We start from the raw sequence: 18,894 nt of genomic DNA, 5'->3' as shown, positions 1-18,894 counted from the left end.
TCTCTCATCGGTTCTCTGTTCCCTTTACAAGTGGGTGTGATGGAGCTAAAGCATATTTACTTGACAGAAGCTTAATTATTCAACCGCAGGAACCTGCACAGGGAGTTAAGAGAGGCCACGGGTCAGGGTGGGGTGGAGACGTGTGGACAAGGAAGGTTCTGGGAGGCGGGGTCCACAGTGGGGCCACACAGTGGAGGGACATGGGGTATAGCAAAGCAAGGGGTTTGTGGAATACAGGTGTAGTAGAGTGTTCGGGGTGGAGAGAAGTGGGGACTTGGTACGTCAAGAAAAGGACAGAGGAGGGGAAAGGAGGGAGGGTTGGGAAAGGGGGGAGTGAAGGCAGAGACTGCGACAGGAACTGGGACACCGAGAACAGTGAATCAGATGGTTCAGAAGTGTACATATGGAAGTTAAGAGACTGGAGGGAAATCACGCCCGGCGGGCTCCGGACTGCCAAGGAAGTCGGGGCAGGGGCGTGGCTGGGGGTGTGCATTACATCGGATTCCCCCACCCCTTAAAGTTCCAAGTCTTCTCCTTTAGTCCCTCCTCCTCCTCGGGAGTAACAAGCCCACCTTCCAATCAGAGCCGCGGGCTGGGCAAAGCCCAGCCAATGGAGTGGCAGAGGTGGAGCTGGGGAGGGGGCTCACACGGACAGGGGAGGGGGACGCTGGGCATCGAGGGCTCTGGAACCGCGAAGGGCGAGCCATGGCGTTGGGGCTGCAGCGCGTGAGGTACAGGGCTTCGGGGATAGTATGATGGGGTCTGGGGGCTCTCTTTGGCGGGGCTTTAAGGGAACCCCTCATCTCTGGGGTGTGGCTCAAGTTGAGGACATTCTGAGGCGCGCGACTGGGGGCACATCCTCATGCACCCTCCACCCTAGAGGGTTGCAGGGTATATGGGATTTACCCCCAGAGCTCCAGCTGTCCCGCCCCCCTCCCCTGGAACGGCTTAGGGGTTATGAGCTGCGATTTCCAGATACATCGGGTTCAATCCTCGTCTGGCTGGGGGTGAAACTCCAAGTCCTTATGGATTGGAGGTGGTCGCGTTTGAGACTCTCTTCCAAAAAAGTCTTTCCCTCCAAATCCCTGAAACGAGTCTTCCTTGGCAGTCTATTCTAGCTCTTGTAATGTTAAAAAGGGATCCCCAAACTGAAGTTTCTAGGGAGTCCCTGAAAGACACTACTTCTGAATTCCAGGAGAGAGGTTAATATTAGCATGTCATTTCTAACAGTCTCCCAAGCTTCAAATTGCTCTAAAATGGCATGGGGGTGGAGGGTCCTCATTAGAGGCTGTGTGGGACCTAACCGAGGTCTTTTTCCCTTTCAAAGAGTGGAACGATAGCTGGGGAAGGAGGTTCACGCCTGAAAACCCAGTACTCGGAAAGCTATAGAATGATGCTTTCAAAGCCAGCCTGGCCCACATGGCAAGTTCCAGACCAGCTTTGGTCTACATAGAGATCTTGTCTCAAAAACAGCATTAAATAAGTAGGGTCGCTCCTTTTCAGTACCAACGGAACAAACCTGAGCCACTTCCCATGGCCTGGATCTGTGTCTATTTCGTCTGCCCGGACCCAATCTGTAATTGAGGGAAGAGGGCCCCACCCAAACCCTATTTGAGGGACATCCTTCAGAAAGATGCCCTTGCTAATCAAGGGAGGAAGGCAGCGCCCTCCTATGGCTGAACACAGCTGCGGTTATCCTAGGAAGAAGTGGGTTCTGTGTTCACCTTGCCACAGGTGCAGAGGCTGTGGGACCATAGCCAGTGGAGCCTATTTTGCCAGGTTGCCACAGGAGACCCCAGAAAATTCCCTAGACTCTTGGCATTCTCTGTCTAAATTGGGGCATCCCTCAAGCCTCACCCCGTCCCTCCTCCCTGGCTTCCTAGATCTGATTGGTTTTTCTCTACACCCAGTTTTTACCCCCTACCTTAACCCACCCAGGCTCCCCCCTTTTCTGGCCCTGTCTGGACATCTATTTCAACTTCTGGCCCTGAGCCCACCAGGGAACTCAGTCCCCACCCCTTCTAGGCCATCCATGGTGCCGCCCGTGACAGCGCCCCCTTAGGGTTGTGTGAGGGGCCTCTCCTAACTTAACTAGGGTCCCCCCCCCCCCCGCCATCAGCACCCAAGGCCAGCCCATTCCTGTGGTGTCATCCCACGCCGCCGCTGCACACCCATTCGTAACTCCACCTCACAGCTGAGCTCCGGACCCCTCCTGCACCCCTAGGATGGCACTTGGCATGAGAGGGGGCTTGGGTGAGGGTGAGTGGTTACCTCTGGCACTGTGTGCCCCTTTCTTTCTTCTAGCTCCCGCCTCCAAGCCATCTCATTCTTTGTAGGGAGTATAGAAGATCAAGAATGAGCACACTGCCTGAGTACCCACCTGAGAGCAGGGTTTCCGGGGAAAAACAGGACAGATGGCTAGACACCCCACCAAATGGCCTTATGAGAGCAAGTTGGATCAAGGTCAGAGAGACTCCCCACTGACCCCTACCCTAAGTCCTTTCTCCAACCCAAACCCTGGCCTCTCAGGTCACCTCCAAGCAATATCAAAGGGGTCAGATGTAAAGCTAAGCCTTCACTATACCTCAAACCCTCTAGGTTTTCCAATTCCCCACACACACCCCCAGTACCCAGCTAAGTCAGAGAGAAGCTCGGAATGTGAAAATTCTTAATGTCTTAATCCCCTGAGCTGTTCGGGGGAGAAAGAGATGGGGTCTTTCCTCTCTTGGCTAAGATACCACTGGGCCCCAAGGCCCCCTTCCCAGGCCTCACCCTGGGCCCCAAGGCCCCACCCTCTGTTCTCAGCTAGAACACGGAGTGAAGGTGGCAGCGTTCCAGGCGCACGTCCCAGGCTGGGCACACTGCCAAGGGGTTGGCCTAGAGCTGGGCCAGCTAGGGAGATCAGCAGTGGTGCTGAGACAGGATGAAAGGACTTAAGGCCACCAAGCAGAAAGGAACAGGCAGGGGTCCCTGGGGTGGTGGGCACACCCACTTAAAGAATAGCATTTTAGAACACAGGCTTTAAAGTCGGGGGTTCAAATCCCCAAGCTCCCACTTCCTGGCTGTGTGATCTTGGCCCAGGGATTTCCCTCCCAGAGCGCCAGCTTCCAGTCTTGGATAATGGGAGTCAGAACTCCCCCAGTGAGGACACACACACACACACACACACACACACACACTGAAGTGCCTGAAATCAACAGTCATCAACAGTCCTGGCTCTCCTTGGGATCACTGTGTGGCCTCGGGCAATTTCTGTCACCCATCTGAGGTGGCTTCCTAAGCAGGAAGGTAATGGTGGGTGCGTGGTGGGTATGAGGCTTCTCTGAGAGACAACTGAGCAAGGCAGACTGGAATGGCCATGAGATTACCTCCTGAGCCACTCAGATTAGCCCTGTCATTGCTCTGGGCCTCAGCCTCTGTCTGAGACAGGCTAACCTCGAACTCATCACATTCGAGGATGACCCCGAATTCCTGCTCCTTCTGCTCCCACCTCCTGAGTGATAGACTTGCAGGCAGGCACCACATCCTGTGCATACAGGCAAACACTCCTCCTGCTGAACTACATGCATCCCAGGCCCTGTTTCTATCTTTAAATATATATATATGACTATTTATTTCTGTATGCATGTGTATAGGGGAGGAGGTGTTTGCCTTTGAGTGAGTGAAGGTCAGAGTTCAGGTCTCTAATCTACAGGGTGGGTTCTGGGAATCGAACTCAAGTGGTCAAGCTTAGCCCTGTTCCTACCTTCTCAAAAGGTAGATAATCACTTCTGGTCCATGTGGTTGCTGTAAGGTGGGAATGGGGGGTCTCTAGTTTCTGAGTGTGTAACACACCATCACGGTTATTTCATTCCTCTGAGGTGTTTGTGTAAAAGCTGGGCATGTGATTACACACTCATAATCACACACACACACACACACACACACACACACACTTGCGTGCATGACTAACTGCACGCATGTAATCGCACCCAGGGTACAAGAGACTCAGACTAGAGCCTTTTGTTACTGACCCTAAGCCTCTGGCATATATTAACTCATTTAATCTTCAGTCCACTGGAGGAATCCATCATGGTGTTGTAGTCCTGTGAGCCCAGCACTCAGGGAAGGGGCTAAGGCAGGAGGAGGATCATGAGTTTGGGGCATATCTGAGCTACCCAGTGAGACTTTGTCTCTCAGACTCATCTCACATAGCCCTAAACCTAAGCAAACAAACAAACAACCACCCTCTGAGGAGCTGGAGGCTATTACTGTGCCCAGGGAGCTTAAGCAACATGCCCAAAGTCACTCAGCTAATGAGCAGCCGCAGTAGTGGTGTCTGAACTGGAACCGTGACCCAGAAGAGGCAGCCCCCACTCTGTTTCAGAGCAAGGCCAGAAAGGCCGCGAGAGGCCCATACTTCCCTCAGAACATCCGGAGAACAGGCTGAGAGGGGAAGGAGAGTCCCTCCCTCTACAGCCACCAGCTGGCTCCTTCTAGGGAGGAAGAAACCCTGCCACCCTAGCCGCGGAGAGTAGGATTACAGAGCTCAGCTGCTTGGGAGGTGGGGCGCCGACCCCACCCCCACCCCATTCCCTTTCTCTCTTTCTCTCTCTCTGTCTCTCTCTCTCTCTGTCTCTCTCTCTGTCTCTCTGTCTCTCTCTCTCTCTCTCCCAGTTCCCTCTGTCCCAGGGCCCCCAGCTCAGTGAGGCCCGCCCACCCCCACCCTCTGGGCAGGAAGACAAACAGGGCTGGAACAGTACAGTACAGGACGGAATGTCCTCTGGGCAGGCAGGACTGAGGCCCCTGCCCCCATCAGCCAAGAGGGAGTTCATAGGGGCGCCCCCTTGGCTCCTCCAATACTAACTAGGCCAGCCTGCCCCCTTCCGGGCCTCTCACCGCCTTGCACTAATGGCTCCTCCACCCCAGCCCCGCACCCAGACTAAAACATTGTAGTCCTCCAACCCCCAGAAGTGGCCTCTGCGCCCCGAGTTGAAGGCGTTTAGAAAGGACCAGCCCCCCTCCTATTCCAGAGCCGGCTTTCTGGAGGTGGGGGTGGGCATCGCATGCAGCTGGTTAGAGAAAAGCTTGAAAAAACCTCACTGGCGGGGCTCAGCCAGGTACTGGTTATGTGATCTCTTGGACAAAGGACTTCACCTTTCAGAGCCTCAGCCTCCCCTTTGTGCCCCATTGAGGCCAGGCATGGTGACATGCCTACAGATTTTGTAATCTCAGTACTCAAGATCAGAAGCCTAGGGTCATCCTTGGCTTGGGCTTTGTGAGACCCCCCTCCCCGTCTTAAATAATAACTGGGTGCAGTGGCACACACCTTTAATTCCAGAAAGCAGAGGCAGAAGATCTCTGAGTTCGAGGCCAGCCTGGTCTACAGAACAAGTTCCAGGACGGCCAGGGCAACACAGAAAAACCCTGTCTCAAAAATAAATAAATAAATAATATTGATATTAATATTAGTAATCTCCCCTAGAGGCTCTCCTGAGGTCAGATATATGCTTACATATGACACATAGGCTGATAAGCTGCCGTCTTATGGGTTAGAAATAGTGTAAGCATCAATAATGATGACTATAAGACTAGATACAATAGACATTTAAAAAAATAAACACTCGAAAAGAGACGTGAGTTGTGTCTAGGTACATATCTACAACCGTAGCACTTACTGGGTATTTGTGGCCAGCCTGGGCTACATAGGGAACTCTGTCCAATAGACTTTGGGATCAGATAAACATAAACTTTGGGGTTCTTTTTGGTTGCTTGCTTGTTTGTTTTGAGAGAGGGGCTCACTAAGTAGCTTTGACTGGCCTGAACCTGATTTATGTGGACTCGACTGACGTGGAATTCAGAAATCTGCCTTCTCAGTGCTGGGATTAAAGGCGTGTGTTGCTGCGTCCGGAGTTTTAAGGAGGTTTACCACTCAGCAGGGGAAACAACCTAATAATGAAAACGGGTAATTGATAGATATTAATATTACTGATGAAAGATCTCTCAGGCGCGCGCGCGCACACACACACACACAACTTGGAAAAGTCAGGCATTTGTAATGTATTAAAGTGTAGAGGTGCAGGGCAGAACACGGGGGTTGGTTTGCTGTGTCACCCTTAGTGGGGCCCTGCCCCTCTTAGGCCCCTTTGGTGTGTCGTTAGACTTTGAGATATCTCTGTCTTTGAGAATCAGCTTGTCTGAGAACGGGAAACTGGGAGGGAAGGGGGCCTGGGAGGCTGGGGCTCTCAGAGCTCCATCTCTCCCTTGGACTCCAGCCAGCTCTACCACCCCCTCCCACCGGGAGGCCTCCCTGTCCCCCAAGCGGCGTCTCTGGCTCGGGAAATGAGCTACAGCTAAGTCCGGGAGAGGACAGAGGGCCTTAGGCACACAACCTAGGGGAGAAGCCTGGAGCCAAGCCCCGCAGGGAGGGCCACATGGACCGGGACCAAGACAGGTAAAATCTGGGGCAAGGAAAGGGGTTCCAAGGGGAGAAACTGCCAGGCCCAGAGATGTCGCCGGAACGCCAAGCGGAGGTGTCCCACGGGCGACCTGTCGCATGCCATTTCCTTCCCACAGATCGAACACCGAGCTGCGGAAGGAGAAGTCGCGGGATGCGGCCCGCAGCCGGCGCAGCCAGGAGACGGAGGTGCTGTACCAGCTGGCACACACTCTGCCCTTTGCGCGCGGCGTCAGCGCGCATCTGGACAAGGCCTCCATCATGCGCCTCACCATCAGCTACCTGCGCATGCACCGCCTCTGCGCCGCAGGTGAGCGCGGAACGCCCCGCCCCGGCCGCTGCCTGCCAGGGAGGCCCCGCCCCTGGGAAGCCTGTCCCGCCTCCCTAGCCATGGGATACGCTCTCTAGGCGAGGCCCCACCCCTTCGAGTGCTGGACCAGTCGGAGCCCTGGGTTCAGGAAGACTCCGTGGGAGGCCCCACCCCTTAGAAGCTAAGCGCTGGGCCCCTTGAGGCCTTAGGCTTGGTATTTTGCCGCCTTATTTGTTGAGGTTTTTTTTGGTTGTTGTTTTGTTTTGTTTTTGAGACAGGATCTCACTGTAGCTCTGATTGGCCTGAAACTTGCTATGTAGACCAAGCAGGCCTTGAACTCACAGAGATTTGTCTGCCTCCTCCCCCAACCCACTCACCCTGCCTTTGAGTGCTGGGATAAAAGGAATGAGCCACCAAGGTCGGCAGTTTATGTGTTTGTTTTCTTTTTTGCCATACTGGATATTGAACACAAATCCAAGGGGTGTGGTACCCAAGCAATGAACCCCAGCCCCTCACTGGGGATCTCTAGGCAGAGGCTCTACCACTGAACCACACTCCCAGATTTTTTTCCTGTTTTATTTTGACATATGGCCTTACTAAGCTGTTCAAACTGACCTTGAACTAGCTTGGAGGGCTCGGCAAGACTTGTATTTTTATATCCTCAGCTCATAGCCACCATGATTGGCTAATCCTTGTCCACCCCGGGAGGCTCTACAACTATTGTTTTCAAAATTCTTTAAAAGTCTCTCTTTCAAAGCGCTTGCATACTCCCCCACTACACACACACACACACACACACACACACACACACACAAACACACAACTTTGAATCCAAGAAACTTGAAAAGCTTTTACTAGGGAGGTTCTGCCCTTTAAATTCCCTTGCCCCATAGTATTCTGGGGGAGACTTTGCCCCTTTAGAGAATTCTGCCAGTTGTCCTCTGACCTTCACATCCACAGGAAACAATCAAACTAATAAAATGTGATGGAACTCTGTCTTCTGAAAGTCCCTGACATTTTAGTATTTGCCCATCTGGCAGACCATCCGTATACTCCCTCAAGAATTCTAGAAAATGTGCCCACACCTCTGGAATTCCAAGGTGGCCCTAGGCCACCTTGGAATTCCAACTCCTTAGAGTTCAGTCTTAGAATCTGCGAGGATTATGTCCCCTCTGGGAGTCCATGTTCCTGTTTCCAAAGCTTAGTGGCCTTGCCCTCTTCCTTGGGACTCCAAGACCCTAGAATTTTCTCCCACCCACCTAGCTATTTCTCTGTGTTCATGTGGGTAAGGGAAGCTGGAGGGAAGATCTAGGGTAGATCCGTGACTGACCATAGCTGCCCCATCCTCTCTCTCCACGCCGGCTTGGGCACCAGGGGAGTGGAACCAGGTGGGAAAGGGGGGAGAGCCACTGGACGCCTGCTACCTGAAGGCCCTGGAGGGTTTCGTCATGGTACTCACCGCCGAGGGAGACATGGCTTACCTGTCGGAAAATGTCAGCAAGCTCCTGGGCCTCAGTCAGGTGAGCTGCCTGCTCTGTGCCTGCCACATCCACACTGGTGATTGCTGGGGTGGCGTGGGGGGTGTCACCATGGTTTTCCCACACAACTTTAGTTCTTCCTTTAAGGAGATTAAAGTGTGTTGGGACAGGCTAGATGCAACAAGTATGAAGCTGAGAGCTGACCCAGCCTGGGAGGAAAGGGACTCAGAGCTTCTTAGAAGAAAGAATAGCTCAGTTGAAAGTCATATGGATGTGATGGGAGGGTCAGGAGTGTACATGGAGAAGTGCAGGCACAAGCAAAGGCCCAGAGGGGAGGTGAAAAGGGAACGCCTTGGAGAAATGACTAAGCTGATCTGTGGACAGGGGACAGCAGAAGTTAGGAGGGAAAAGTCAGACAAGTCAACAGGTAGATAATGTGTGTCCGAATGAGGTTTGTCTCCAGGGCACTGGGAAGCCATGAAAGGAGTCAAAACAAGAGGGAGGCTGTGTTAAAGAGCCAGAATCGTATTTACAGCTTCCAAAGGGAACTAGGGATTTAGGGATCAGCAGAGAGTGGACACACATCTCAGGCAGGAGAAAAGGAGCTGGGCAAGACATTTGGGGACTAGAAATAACTTAATTCATCCTTAAAGTGAGCCCTATGTGAGAAAGTTTGTGTTCTTTTTTTGTCTTTCATGTAAATGGCTGTGCAGTGGACCTCTGTTCCTCCTCCCTGATACATAACCCCACTCCTGGTACCAATTTCTCTGTGAGTGTGAGCTCTCAGAGTCAGACAAGTGACTGCCCCAAAGTCCCAAACTAGGAAGTGGTAGAGCCAACCATCAAACCTAGCTACAATAGGTGTTATTGGAAGAGTCATGTGTCATCCAGACAGCATTGGGTTGGGTTCCACTGTGGCCACCTTTTCATGTGTCCCCTCCTCAGTGCCACCAGGCTCACTTCCTAAACTGAAACAAAGAACAGATTCTTGGACCTGCCCAGGAGGTGTGACTCACCCCAGAGCCTTCACATGTGTGACTCCTGTCTTTATTTTTGTTTTTTATTACTAGTAAAAGATGTTATGTGTATGTAGGGGGCCCTGAGTATGTGTGTATTTGTGTGTGTGTGTGTGTTTGTGTATACATGTGTGTGTGTGCATGCATCATGTGCATTTCAGGTGAATCCTGAATATACAAGTATACATCACATGTATTGCAGGTGCCCTCAGAGGTTAGAAGTGGGCATTGGACGCCCTGGAACTGGAATTATGAGCAATTGTCAGTCATCTGATATGGGTCCTAGGAACTGAACGCAGGTCCTCTGTAAGATCAAGTGCTCTTGACTAATGACCAGTCTGCATCTCTCTATCCCTCCACCGCACCCCCACCTTTCTTTTTTTTTTTTTTTTTTTTTTTTTTTTTTTTTTTTTTTTTTTTTTTTTTTTTTTTTTTTTTTTTTTTTTTGGTTTTTTGAGACAGGGTTTCTCTGTGTAGCCCTGGCTGTCCTGGAACTCACTCTGTAGACCAGGCTGGCCTTGAACTCAGAAATCCGCCTGCCTCTGCCTCCCAAGTGCTGGGATTAAAGGCGTGCTCCACCACGCCCGGCTGACCTTGGATTTCTGATCCTCCCGCCTCCATGTTCCCATTACTGGGGTTATAGGTGCTTGACACAATGCCCAGACGTTGTGTTTGGTATCAAATCCAGGGCCTGGTCTGCAGTAGGCAGGCACCAACCCCAGCTTAACATACAGTAGGCAGGCCCTCTACCAACTCCAGCTTAACATACAGTAGGCAGGCCCTCTACCAACTCCAGCTTAACATATTTATTTTTTTAAATGTTGATTCCTCAATGAACTATTCAGAGCACTGTTGTTAAACTAGCATCTTATTGCCATGTGACCATACCCAGGAGCCTCCCCTTGGGTATCCACGCACAAACACCACCCAGTAAGCTCTGAGAAAAGCAAGATCCATAAGATCTGTCCAGTCATTGAGTAAGGGTCCTAGTAAAATTAGGTGCTGATGAATGGTTGCTGGATGAATGAATGAATGAATGAATGAATGAGCCAATGACATCACCTAGACTCCTGGTTTGGGGCAGAAGTGATAAGCAACGGAAGGAGCAGCTCAGGGGTCCTGTTAAGTGTGTCTCCTGTCTTCTCCCCCCCACCCCCACAGCTGGAGCTCATCGGACACAGTATCTTTGATTTTATCCATCCCTGTGACCAAGAGGAACTTCAAGACGCCCTGACCCCCAGGCCAAGTGAGTGCCCACAGATCAGAGTAGGAAACTGACCTGGGCTTCCTCTTCCTCATCTGGAACATCTGCATAGAGAAAAGTGGACAGAGCTAGCTACACCCTGGGAGTCCCTTCCCTGCATGCTCCCTTACCCCCACCCAGGGGTCCCTTCCCTGGAGGGAGTGTCCCTTCGCTGGGTGTAGTGGCGCACACTTTCAATCCCATCACTGGAGACAGAGGCAGGAGATCTCTGTGAGTTCTAGCTCAGCCTGGTCTCCCTGTCTCAGAGAGAGGCGGGGGGGGGGCGTTGCAGAAGAAAAGAAAAAAGGAAGAAAGGAAGGAAAAGAAAGAGAGAGAGAGGGAGGGAGGGAGGAAGGAAGGAAGGGAGAAAGGAAGGAAGGAAGGGAGAAAGAAAGAAAGGAAAGGAGAGAGAGAGAGAGAGAGATTTGATTTTAAGGGGGACGGAGAGGAAGGGGCAGGAGACGATTGTGCAGGTGACTTCAGAGGTTTTGCAGTTACAGATGGTTGTGAGTGAGCTGCCTGACATAGATTCAGAGATCCAAGCTCGGGTTCTCTACAAGAGGTAACCATTAAGCCATCTCTGAGGCTGGGAGACTTTAACATTTACTTAATGACCTGCCCCCCTCCATGCCTTCCCAGGCCTGTCAAAGAAGAAGCTGGAAGCCCCAACGGAGCGCCACTTTTCCCTGCGGATGAAGAGCACGCTCACCAGCAGGGGGCGCACGCTCAACCTCAAAGCGGCCACCTGGAAGGTAGGCTGGTCTCAGCAGGGTGGGTCTGACCCCTGAAAGTCTCATTCCCTGTTGGATCTGGGCTTTCCCAGGCTCAGAGATTTGGTGGAACTCCTTCAGACTGAGTAGGGCATCAGAAGCACCTATGAAACTGAGTCTCCCGGGACCACACACTGAGGATACAAAGGTCCTCAGCCTCCAAAATTAAATCTTGCAAGTTTCCCGAGGGTTGGAATGAAGCTGCCAGAGCTCCTCGCGACATTCAAGACTAATCGAGAATCTTTTCTCCCAGTTCCCCATGAGACCCAGACACAGCAGGCATCCCAGCGCCGTGGGTAGCCCAAAGCTAAGATGAGTACTCACAACACCCCACTTCACCCAAAGGTGCTGCACTGCTCAGGACATATGAGGGCCTACAAGCCCCCTGCACAGACTTCCCCTGCCGGGAGCCCTCGCTCCGAGCCTCCCCTGCAATGCCTGGTGCTTATCTGTGAAGCCATCCCCCACCCAGCCAGTCTGGAGCCCCCGCTGGGCCGAGGGGCCTTTCTCAGTCGCCACAGCCTGGACATGAAGTTCACATACTGCGACGAGAGGTGGGCAGTAGCTTTATGCAGCACCATACCCACCCACCACCTACTCAAATCTGTGTCTCTGTCAGTCAGTCAGTCAGTCAGTCAGTCAGTCTCTCTCTCTCTCCCCCCTTTCTCCCTCTCTGGCTCTGTCTGTCTGTCTGTCTCTCTCTCTCTCTCTCCCTCTCTCTTAGATTTCTAATTGCCCTGCCTCTGCCTCCTCAAGGAGGGGATCTCAGGCACGCCAGGGATGGAACCCAGGGCTTTATGCACCTAGGAAAGCACTCTGCAGACTAAGCTACAGAAGCAATGCCTCTAGGTCCTGACTTCTTGGATTTCCCTCCTAGATCTGCATCACTTACCAAGTCACTTCGCTTCTCTGTGCCTCGGTGTCCTCAACTGACCTAGAGGAGAATGATGTCCCCTGTCTTTTGCCGTTGTCCTCAGCACCCCTTGTGTTGCACAGTGCAGAGCACAATGAAGTGTCTTGGTTTTCGTCCATAGCGATTTTTATTCTTCTCTCTTTGCAATTTCTGTTCTTTCTTCATGCTTCTTTCACATTCTTTTTCTTTATCTTCTCTGCTGCTTCCTTTTCCACATTTTGCTACACACAGACACACACACAATATTTCTTTTCTCATTTATTTACTTATTGTTGTCATGCTAAGGGTAAAATGCAGGGCCTTACACATGCTTAGCAGGGGCTCTACCATTGAGCCACGCCCCCCAACCCCTCAATGGGAGATTCTAGGGAGGGACTCTACCACTGAGCCACACCCCCAGCCCCTCACTGAGGAATTCTAGGCTCTTCCACTAAGCCATGCCCTGAGCCCTTGGTTTTGTAAGATAAGACCTTGCTGTATCCCAAGCCTCAAATTCGCAGTTCTGCTTGAGCCTCCTGAGTGCTGCGATTACAGGTATAAGTCACCACATTCTACTCTCTTTATCTGCGTATTATCCCCCCCTTGCCTTTCTGTGGCTGCCCTGTCTCTCATCTCGCTGTGTTGTCTATGTGTAGATCTGCCCCTTCCCTCCATCTTGGCCTTGACCAGTACCTCTCCATTTTACTCCAGGATTGCAGAAGTTGCTGGCTACAGTCCTGATGACCTGATTGGCTGTTCTGCCTATGAGTACATCCATGCTTTGGACTCTGATGCGGTCAGCAGGAGCATCCACACGTGTACGTGACCAACATGCCCCCAGGCCAGAGCCAGCTGCTGTATGGCCCCAGCTGACACCAATTCTTGGTCTCCTGAACACAAAACCAGGGCTTTGTGGGACTCCTGTCTCCCCCTGAACCCCAAATACTAAGGCCTGCATAGCCCAAAGAATTTTTTCTTCTATGACCTCCCATTCCTAATTCCGCTTCCCAAGTGTCCCTGCAGTGACCCTTACCACTACCCTCTCCCCAGTGCTGAGCAAGGGCCAGGCAGTAACGGGGCAGTATCGCTTCCTGGCCCGGACTGGAGGTTATCTGTGGACTCAGACTCAGGCTACAGTGGTGTCAGGGGGGCGAGGCCCCCAGTCGGAAAGTATCATCTGCGTCCACTTCCTGATCAGGTGAGCAAAAGGGTGAAAGGTGTGTTTGTGTGGTGTGTCTGTGTGTCTGTGTGTTTGTGTCTTTGCATGTGTATGTGTTTGTAAGTGTGTGTGTGTGTGTGTGTGTGCATGTGTGTCTGAGTATGTGTGTTTGTGAGTCTCTGGTTTGTGTCTGTGTGTGCGTGTGTGTCTGAGTATGTGTTTGTGAGTCTCTGGTTTGTCTGTCTTGTCTGTCTGTCTGTCTGTGTTTTTGTGTCTGTATGTGTTTCTGAGTATATGTGCCTGCATGTGCGTGTATCTGAGTGTGTCTGTGTGTATGTGTGTGTCTGTGTATGCATGTGTGTCAGAGTATGTATGTTTGTATCTGTGTGTCTCTATGTCTCTGTGTCTGTACATCTGTGTGTGTGTTTGTGAGTGTGTGTGAGTGTGTGTATATATATGGTATGCACAGGCAGACCTTCATATTGTGCATGCACAAGAAAGTATATAATGTGTCCCTGTATGTGGAACATACATGGCCAAGTGAATACACATGGGCATCTCTGTATGTACTTTTATTGTGCTACTTTTAAACTTTAATTAAAAAGAAAAAAAAAAAACATTTTTTGAGACAGGCTCTCACTATGTTTTAGAACTCTATGTAGACAAGGCTGGCCTCGAACTCAGAGATATTCTTGCTTTTGCCTCCCAAATGTTAGAACTAAAGCTGTGCACCACTAGGGCCCCTTGTTAATTTCTTAAAAATGTAGCAGTGCTTTGAGACACGTTCTCTTGCAGGTCAAGCTGGTCTCAAAACTTACTTTGTAGCCAAGGATAATCTTGAACTCCTGACCTCAGGTGCTGACCTTACTGGAATGTAGCACACCTGGCTTATGCTGATCATTTAAGCAAAAAACAAAACGATGTGAAGCAAGACCAGACTGAATGTCTACAGTCCCAGGACTGAGGAGGCTGCGTCATCCCTCCATATTTAACCAGGGGTCCAGGCGTTGAACCAGGGCACGTGTAACTTTTCTTTGTCTGTCTGTCTGAGACAAAGGGTCACTCTGAATTCCTGTTAGTACGGAAATCACTATGTAGCCCAGGCTGTTCTCAAACTCACAGCAATTCTCCCGCCTCAGGCTCTTGAATTCTGAGATTATGAATGTGAACCACTAGGTCCAGACCAACAGTCCCTTTCTCAGGCTGACTAGTGGTCATTGAAGAATGAGTGGACCAAAGTTCTTTGTCCGTGTGCCAGCCGGGGGGTTTGGTCTGTGTCCTATTTGGAGGGATTGCACAGTCATTAGAAACATTCTCAAGTGAGATTCTGTGCAAATGCACATTTTCATTTCTCCTGTGTGAACACCTAGGAGTGGAATGGCTGGGTCATACATTTCCGTAAGGAACTGACGAACTGTTTTCACAGTGCTCTGCCATCTTGCACTCCCTTCCATAGTGTATGGGGACTAAAGTCCTCCACTTCCTTGCCAACATATCACATTGCTGCATAGCTTCACTTTAGTAATTCAAATTAGTAAAACCTGAGGTAGACCCCCTGCCTAGAATCCCCCAGTGAGGGGCCGGGGGTGTGGCTCAGTGGTAGAGCCCCTGCCTAGAATCCCCCAGTGAGGGGCCGGGGGTGTGGCTCAGTGGTAGAGCCCCTGCTTAGAATCCCCCAGTGAGGGGCTGGGGGCGTGGCTCAGTGGTAGAGCCCCTGCCTAGAATCCCCCAGTGAGGGGCTGGGGCGTGGCTCAGTGGTAGAGCCCCTGCCTAGAATCCCCCAGTGAGGAGCCGGGGGGGTGTGGCTCAGTGGTAGAGTCCCTGCGTAGAATCCCCCAGTAAGGGGCTGGGGGCATGGCTCAGTGGTGGAGCCCTTGGCTAGAATCCCCCAGTGAGGGGCTGGGGCAATATCTGGGAGTGGAGCTCCTCCCTAACATCTGTCCGAGAGCAGTTAGGGGTTTTAACTCAGTGGTAGATCACTTGCCTACAGATCACCAGTCCAGAGACAGTCAGCCACGTTTAAGGACACGAAGTTCAGAAATGGCAGAGCTGAGATTTGACCCCCAACCCACTGGGTTCAGAGTCCTTGGTATTAACCTCTATGCAGTGATGCTTAACTTAGAGATGTTTTGTGAATGAATAAACTGTATACACAGATACGGCACCAAGTGCATAGAGGTTTTCCTATATGCTCTCTCTCTAGATAGATACTTGGGTGTCTACAGGTACTCCTCTCTGAGTATGTGCCCGTGTCACTGTGTGCACCATGCTTTGAAGGAGATAAAGATAGCTGGCTTAAATTGGCACATCTCCAGGCTAGGTTTAGTGATGGTTAAGAGTCAAACTTCTCCTAGAGCTGCTGGGAGCACCAGACCCACCTGCATTCTGTCCTATAGGAGGTTTATGCTAATGAGATGCAAATTAATTCATGTTTCTCTGCCTAAGACCCACTCCCCAAAGCCAATTTTTCCAGCCAGCATTTGGATTGACTCCAGAGCCAGAGACTGTGGGCTGGGAGGTGCAAGGGACAGAAGAAGGATGTATTTATAAACCTGCTCCCTTGAGGATGGGATGTCTATGAATAGAAGCTTCTCAAATAAATGCTTATTCATAGAAACATAGCTATGAATTCTTCATATTTGGAAAAGCAATGAAGAATATGTTAAAATTTTTAGAGGTTTTTTTTTTTTTTTTAAAGTTTTTTGGAGACATAGTCTTTTATAGAGCGGAGCAACATTAAATTCACTTTGTAGCTGAGACTCTGACCCTCTGGCCTCCACCTCCCAAGTCTTGGGATCACAGGCAGTGGCCACAAGATCTGTTTTGTCTTGTTGAGACAGGGTCTCCTAGTGGTAGCTCAAGATAGCCTCTAACTCTCAAACTTTCTGCCGCAGCCTAGTGTTGGAATGTATGTTGGTCCACTGCTCCAGGCTTTCAGTTTCATTTCAACACCATTACAGGAGCTAGGGACATAGCTCAGTGGAAGAGAGTTTGCCTGGCATGCATGAGGTCCTAGGTTCAATCCCCAGCACAGTAAACAAACAAACAAACTAATCAGTCAGTCTATCAATGCCATTACAGGTTGAGTCTCCCTTATCCTAAATGTTTGGGGCCAAAAGCATTTCAGAAGGGCTGGGTCAGGAGAATCAGATTAGGGTCATTCATGGCTACATAATGAATCTGAGGCCAGCCTGGTGAAAAGCCTACGTAAGGCTGACTCATCTCAAAACAAAATAAATCCTGGTGAAAAGGCTGTGGGGAATTGTTTTCTGGCAAATTCCCTTCAGCTCCTGGGTGAAGTGACCTCTGTGGGAAGACACTGGCAGCAGTTGTGGGTGAGCAAGGACCCTCTCTGACTCCCACTCTTCTCTCTGCCTTGCCACTCTCCTCAGCCGTGTAGAAGAGACCGGAGTGGTGCTGTCTCTGGAACAAACGGAGCAACATACTCGCAGACCCCCTCGGCCGAGTGCCTCCTCGCAGAAGGGTATCCCTGGCAACAGTGTAGGTACGGTTCAAGGCCATTGTGTCCTCAGGACCCCAAGAAGGAAGTCAGATGCATTTACTGCGAACCTGTCTGCTGTCTCTCTCCGCATCGGGGCTGTGAAATGGCCCAGAACGAGGCCCTTTGGCTGGCTACTCCTCCCCAGCAGCAAACACTGTGGCCATCCTGATGTGCTATTGAAAATGTCACAGTCATCCTCTAGGCTTAGCCCAGCAGAGCAGGGTCTGGCCTTCAGTCTTGAGTAACTGTGTTCTGTTCATCCTGCAGACTCTCATGCTCCGCGGATCCTGGCCTTCCTGCATCCTCCGGCCCTGAGTGAGGCCTCCCTGGCTGCTGACCCTCGCCGTTTCTGTAGTCCAGACCTGCGCCGACTCATGGCGCCCATCCTGGATGGACCACCCACAGCCGCCACGCCCAGCACCCCACAAGCTGCACGGAGACCCCAAAGTCCTCTTCCGGTAATCAGTGTCCCCTGTCTGAGCTCGTGGAACCTGTGCTGCTTAGGGCCTCTGGCTTGAGCCTTGCTGTTCTATGTTGCCAACCTCTCCACTTCAGGGATGAGATGGGGTTTCTCTAAGACATAGGTTAAAAAGATAGGTATGATGACACACACCTGCGATCCCAATACTTGGGAAGCTGAGGCAGGAGGACTGAGTTTAAGAATAACCTAAACTACACAGTAAAACCTTGTCTCAAAAATCGAACAGCCAGGCATGGAGGTGCACACCTGCAATACCAGCATTTGGGAGGCTGAGGCAGGAAGAGTTTCAAGGCCAGCCTTATCTCTATAGTGAGTTCCAGAGCGGCCTGGAATGAGACCCTCTTCAACTTTCATTTCTATTGCTGTAACAAACTATTCTGACAAAGGGGGCTGGAGAGATTGCTCAGTGGTTAAGAGTGCTTGCTGTTGCAGAGAACCAGAGTTCACCTGTAATCCCAGTCCCAGAAGATCCAACTGCATCCTCTTTTGGACTTTGTGGGTACCTGCACTCATGTGCATCTCTCTCTCTCTCTCTCTCTCTCTCTCTCTCTCTCTCTCTCTCTCTCACACACACACACACACACACACACACACACACACACACACCATAGGAGGAAAGGGGTTTATTTTGATTTGCAATTCCAGGTTTTATTTATCATGGCAGGGAAGACACAATGGCAAGAGCTTGAGACAACAGGTCATATCACACCCATAGTCAGAGGCAGAGAGAAATGAGTGAATGTGTGCCCTCTGGTGCTCAACATAATTTCTCCATTATGCAGTTCAGGACCCCTGACTAGGAAATGGTGTCACCCACAGTGGGCTGGGTCTTCTCACATCAATTAAGTTTACATTTTTGCATGTGTTTTGTCTGCATATATGTGTGTGGACCACGTATGTGCCTGGTTCCTGTGGCAGTCAGAAGAGGGCATCAGATCCCCAAAAACTGGAGTTATGGATGTTTTTTGAGTTACCATATGTGTACTAGGAATCAAACCTGGATCCTCTGGGAAAGCAGCAAAATGTCCTTAACTGTCTCCAGCAATATCAGCCAGCAATATCTCCAGCCCCTACCTCAGTTAACTTCATTAAGACTATCAGGGCTGCACTAGATGGCAAGTAACCGCAATCACAGCAGAAATATTACACACACACACACACACAAANTCTGTCATAAAATCCAATGTGCCTTCATGATCAAAGTTTGATNGTCAATAATACTAGAAGAAAAATATGTCTATAAAATAAAAGCCAGAACCTTTTCTGCTTTTGTTTTATTTTGCCCCAAGATAGGGTTTCTCTNGGTGTAGCCCGGCCAGCCCTGCCTGGAACTTGCTCTGTAAGCTTGAGTAGCCTCAACCTCACAGAGGTCCTCTCTGACTGCCTGCCTCTGCCACCCAGCTGAACAGAAGCTAAAATCTTTTTTTCTTCGTATGTGTATGTATGTATGTATGTATGTATGTATGTATGTATTATTGCTATTAGTTTTCAGTGTTAGTGTGTGTGTGGTCTACCTGCTGCCTACACGCCTGCAGGCCAGGAGAGGGCACCAGAACCTAGGAGAAACCACCATGTGGCTCTTGAATACTGATTTAATAAATAAATAA

The 18,894-nt window shown here is 50.8% G+C and overlaps 1 protein-coding gene across 1 annotated transcript in view; it reads left to right on the top strand.

The window, feature by feature from the left end:
- The first annotated feature begins 6,535 nt into the window (after positions 1-6,535).
- The window catches only part of Hif3a (hypoxia inducible factor 3 subunit alpha), a 20,298-nt gene continuing 7,939 nt past the window's right edge, over positions 6,536-18,894 (top strand). The window contains exons 1-9 of the mRNA XM_029532270.1: positions 6,536-6,746; positions 8,121-8,266; positions 10,402-10,486; positions 11,123-11,235; positions 11,599-11,807; positions 12,857-12,963; positions 13,196-13,343; positions 16,697-16,809; positions 17,074-17,264. Coding sequence (XP_029388130.1) covers positions 6,536-6,746; positions 8,121-8,266; positions 10,402-10,486; positions 11,123-11,235; positions 11,599-11,807; positions 12,857-12,963; positions 13,196-13,343; positions 16,697-16,809; positions 17,074-17,264 — 1,323 coding nt within the window. The remainder of the gene's footprint in view (positions 6,747-8,120; positions 8,267-10,401; positions 10,487-11,122; positions 11,236-11,598; positions 11,808-12,856; positions 12,964-13,195; positions 13,344-16,696; positions 16,810-17,073; positions 17,265-18,894) is intronic.

The sequence above is a fragment of the Mus pahari genome, chromosome 19, assembly GCF_900095145.1.
Source record: "Mus pahari chromosome 19, PAHARI_EIJ_v1.1, whole genome shotgun sequence".
NCBI lineage: Eukaryota > Metazoa > Chordata > Mammalia > Rodentia > Muridae > Mus > Mus pahari.
Note: the sequence above shows the minus strand (reverse complement) of the source record. Positions and strands in the feature narration are given on the sequence as shown.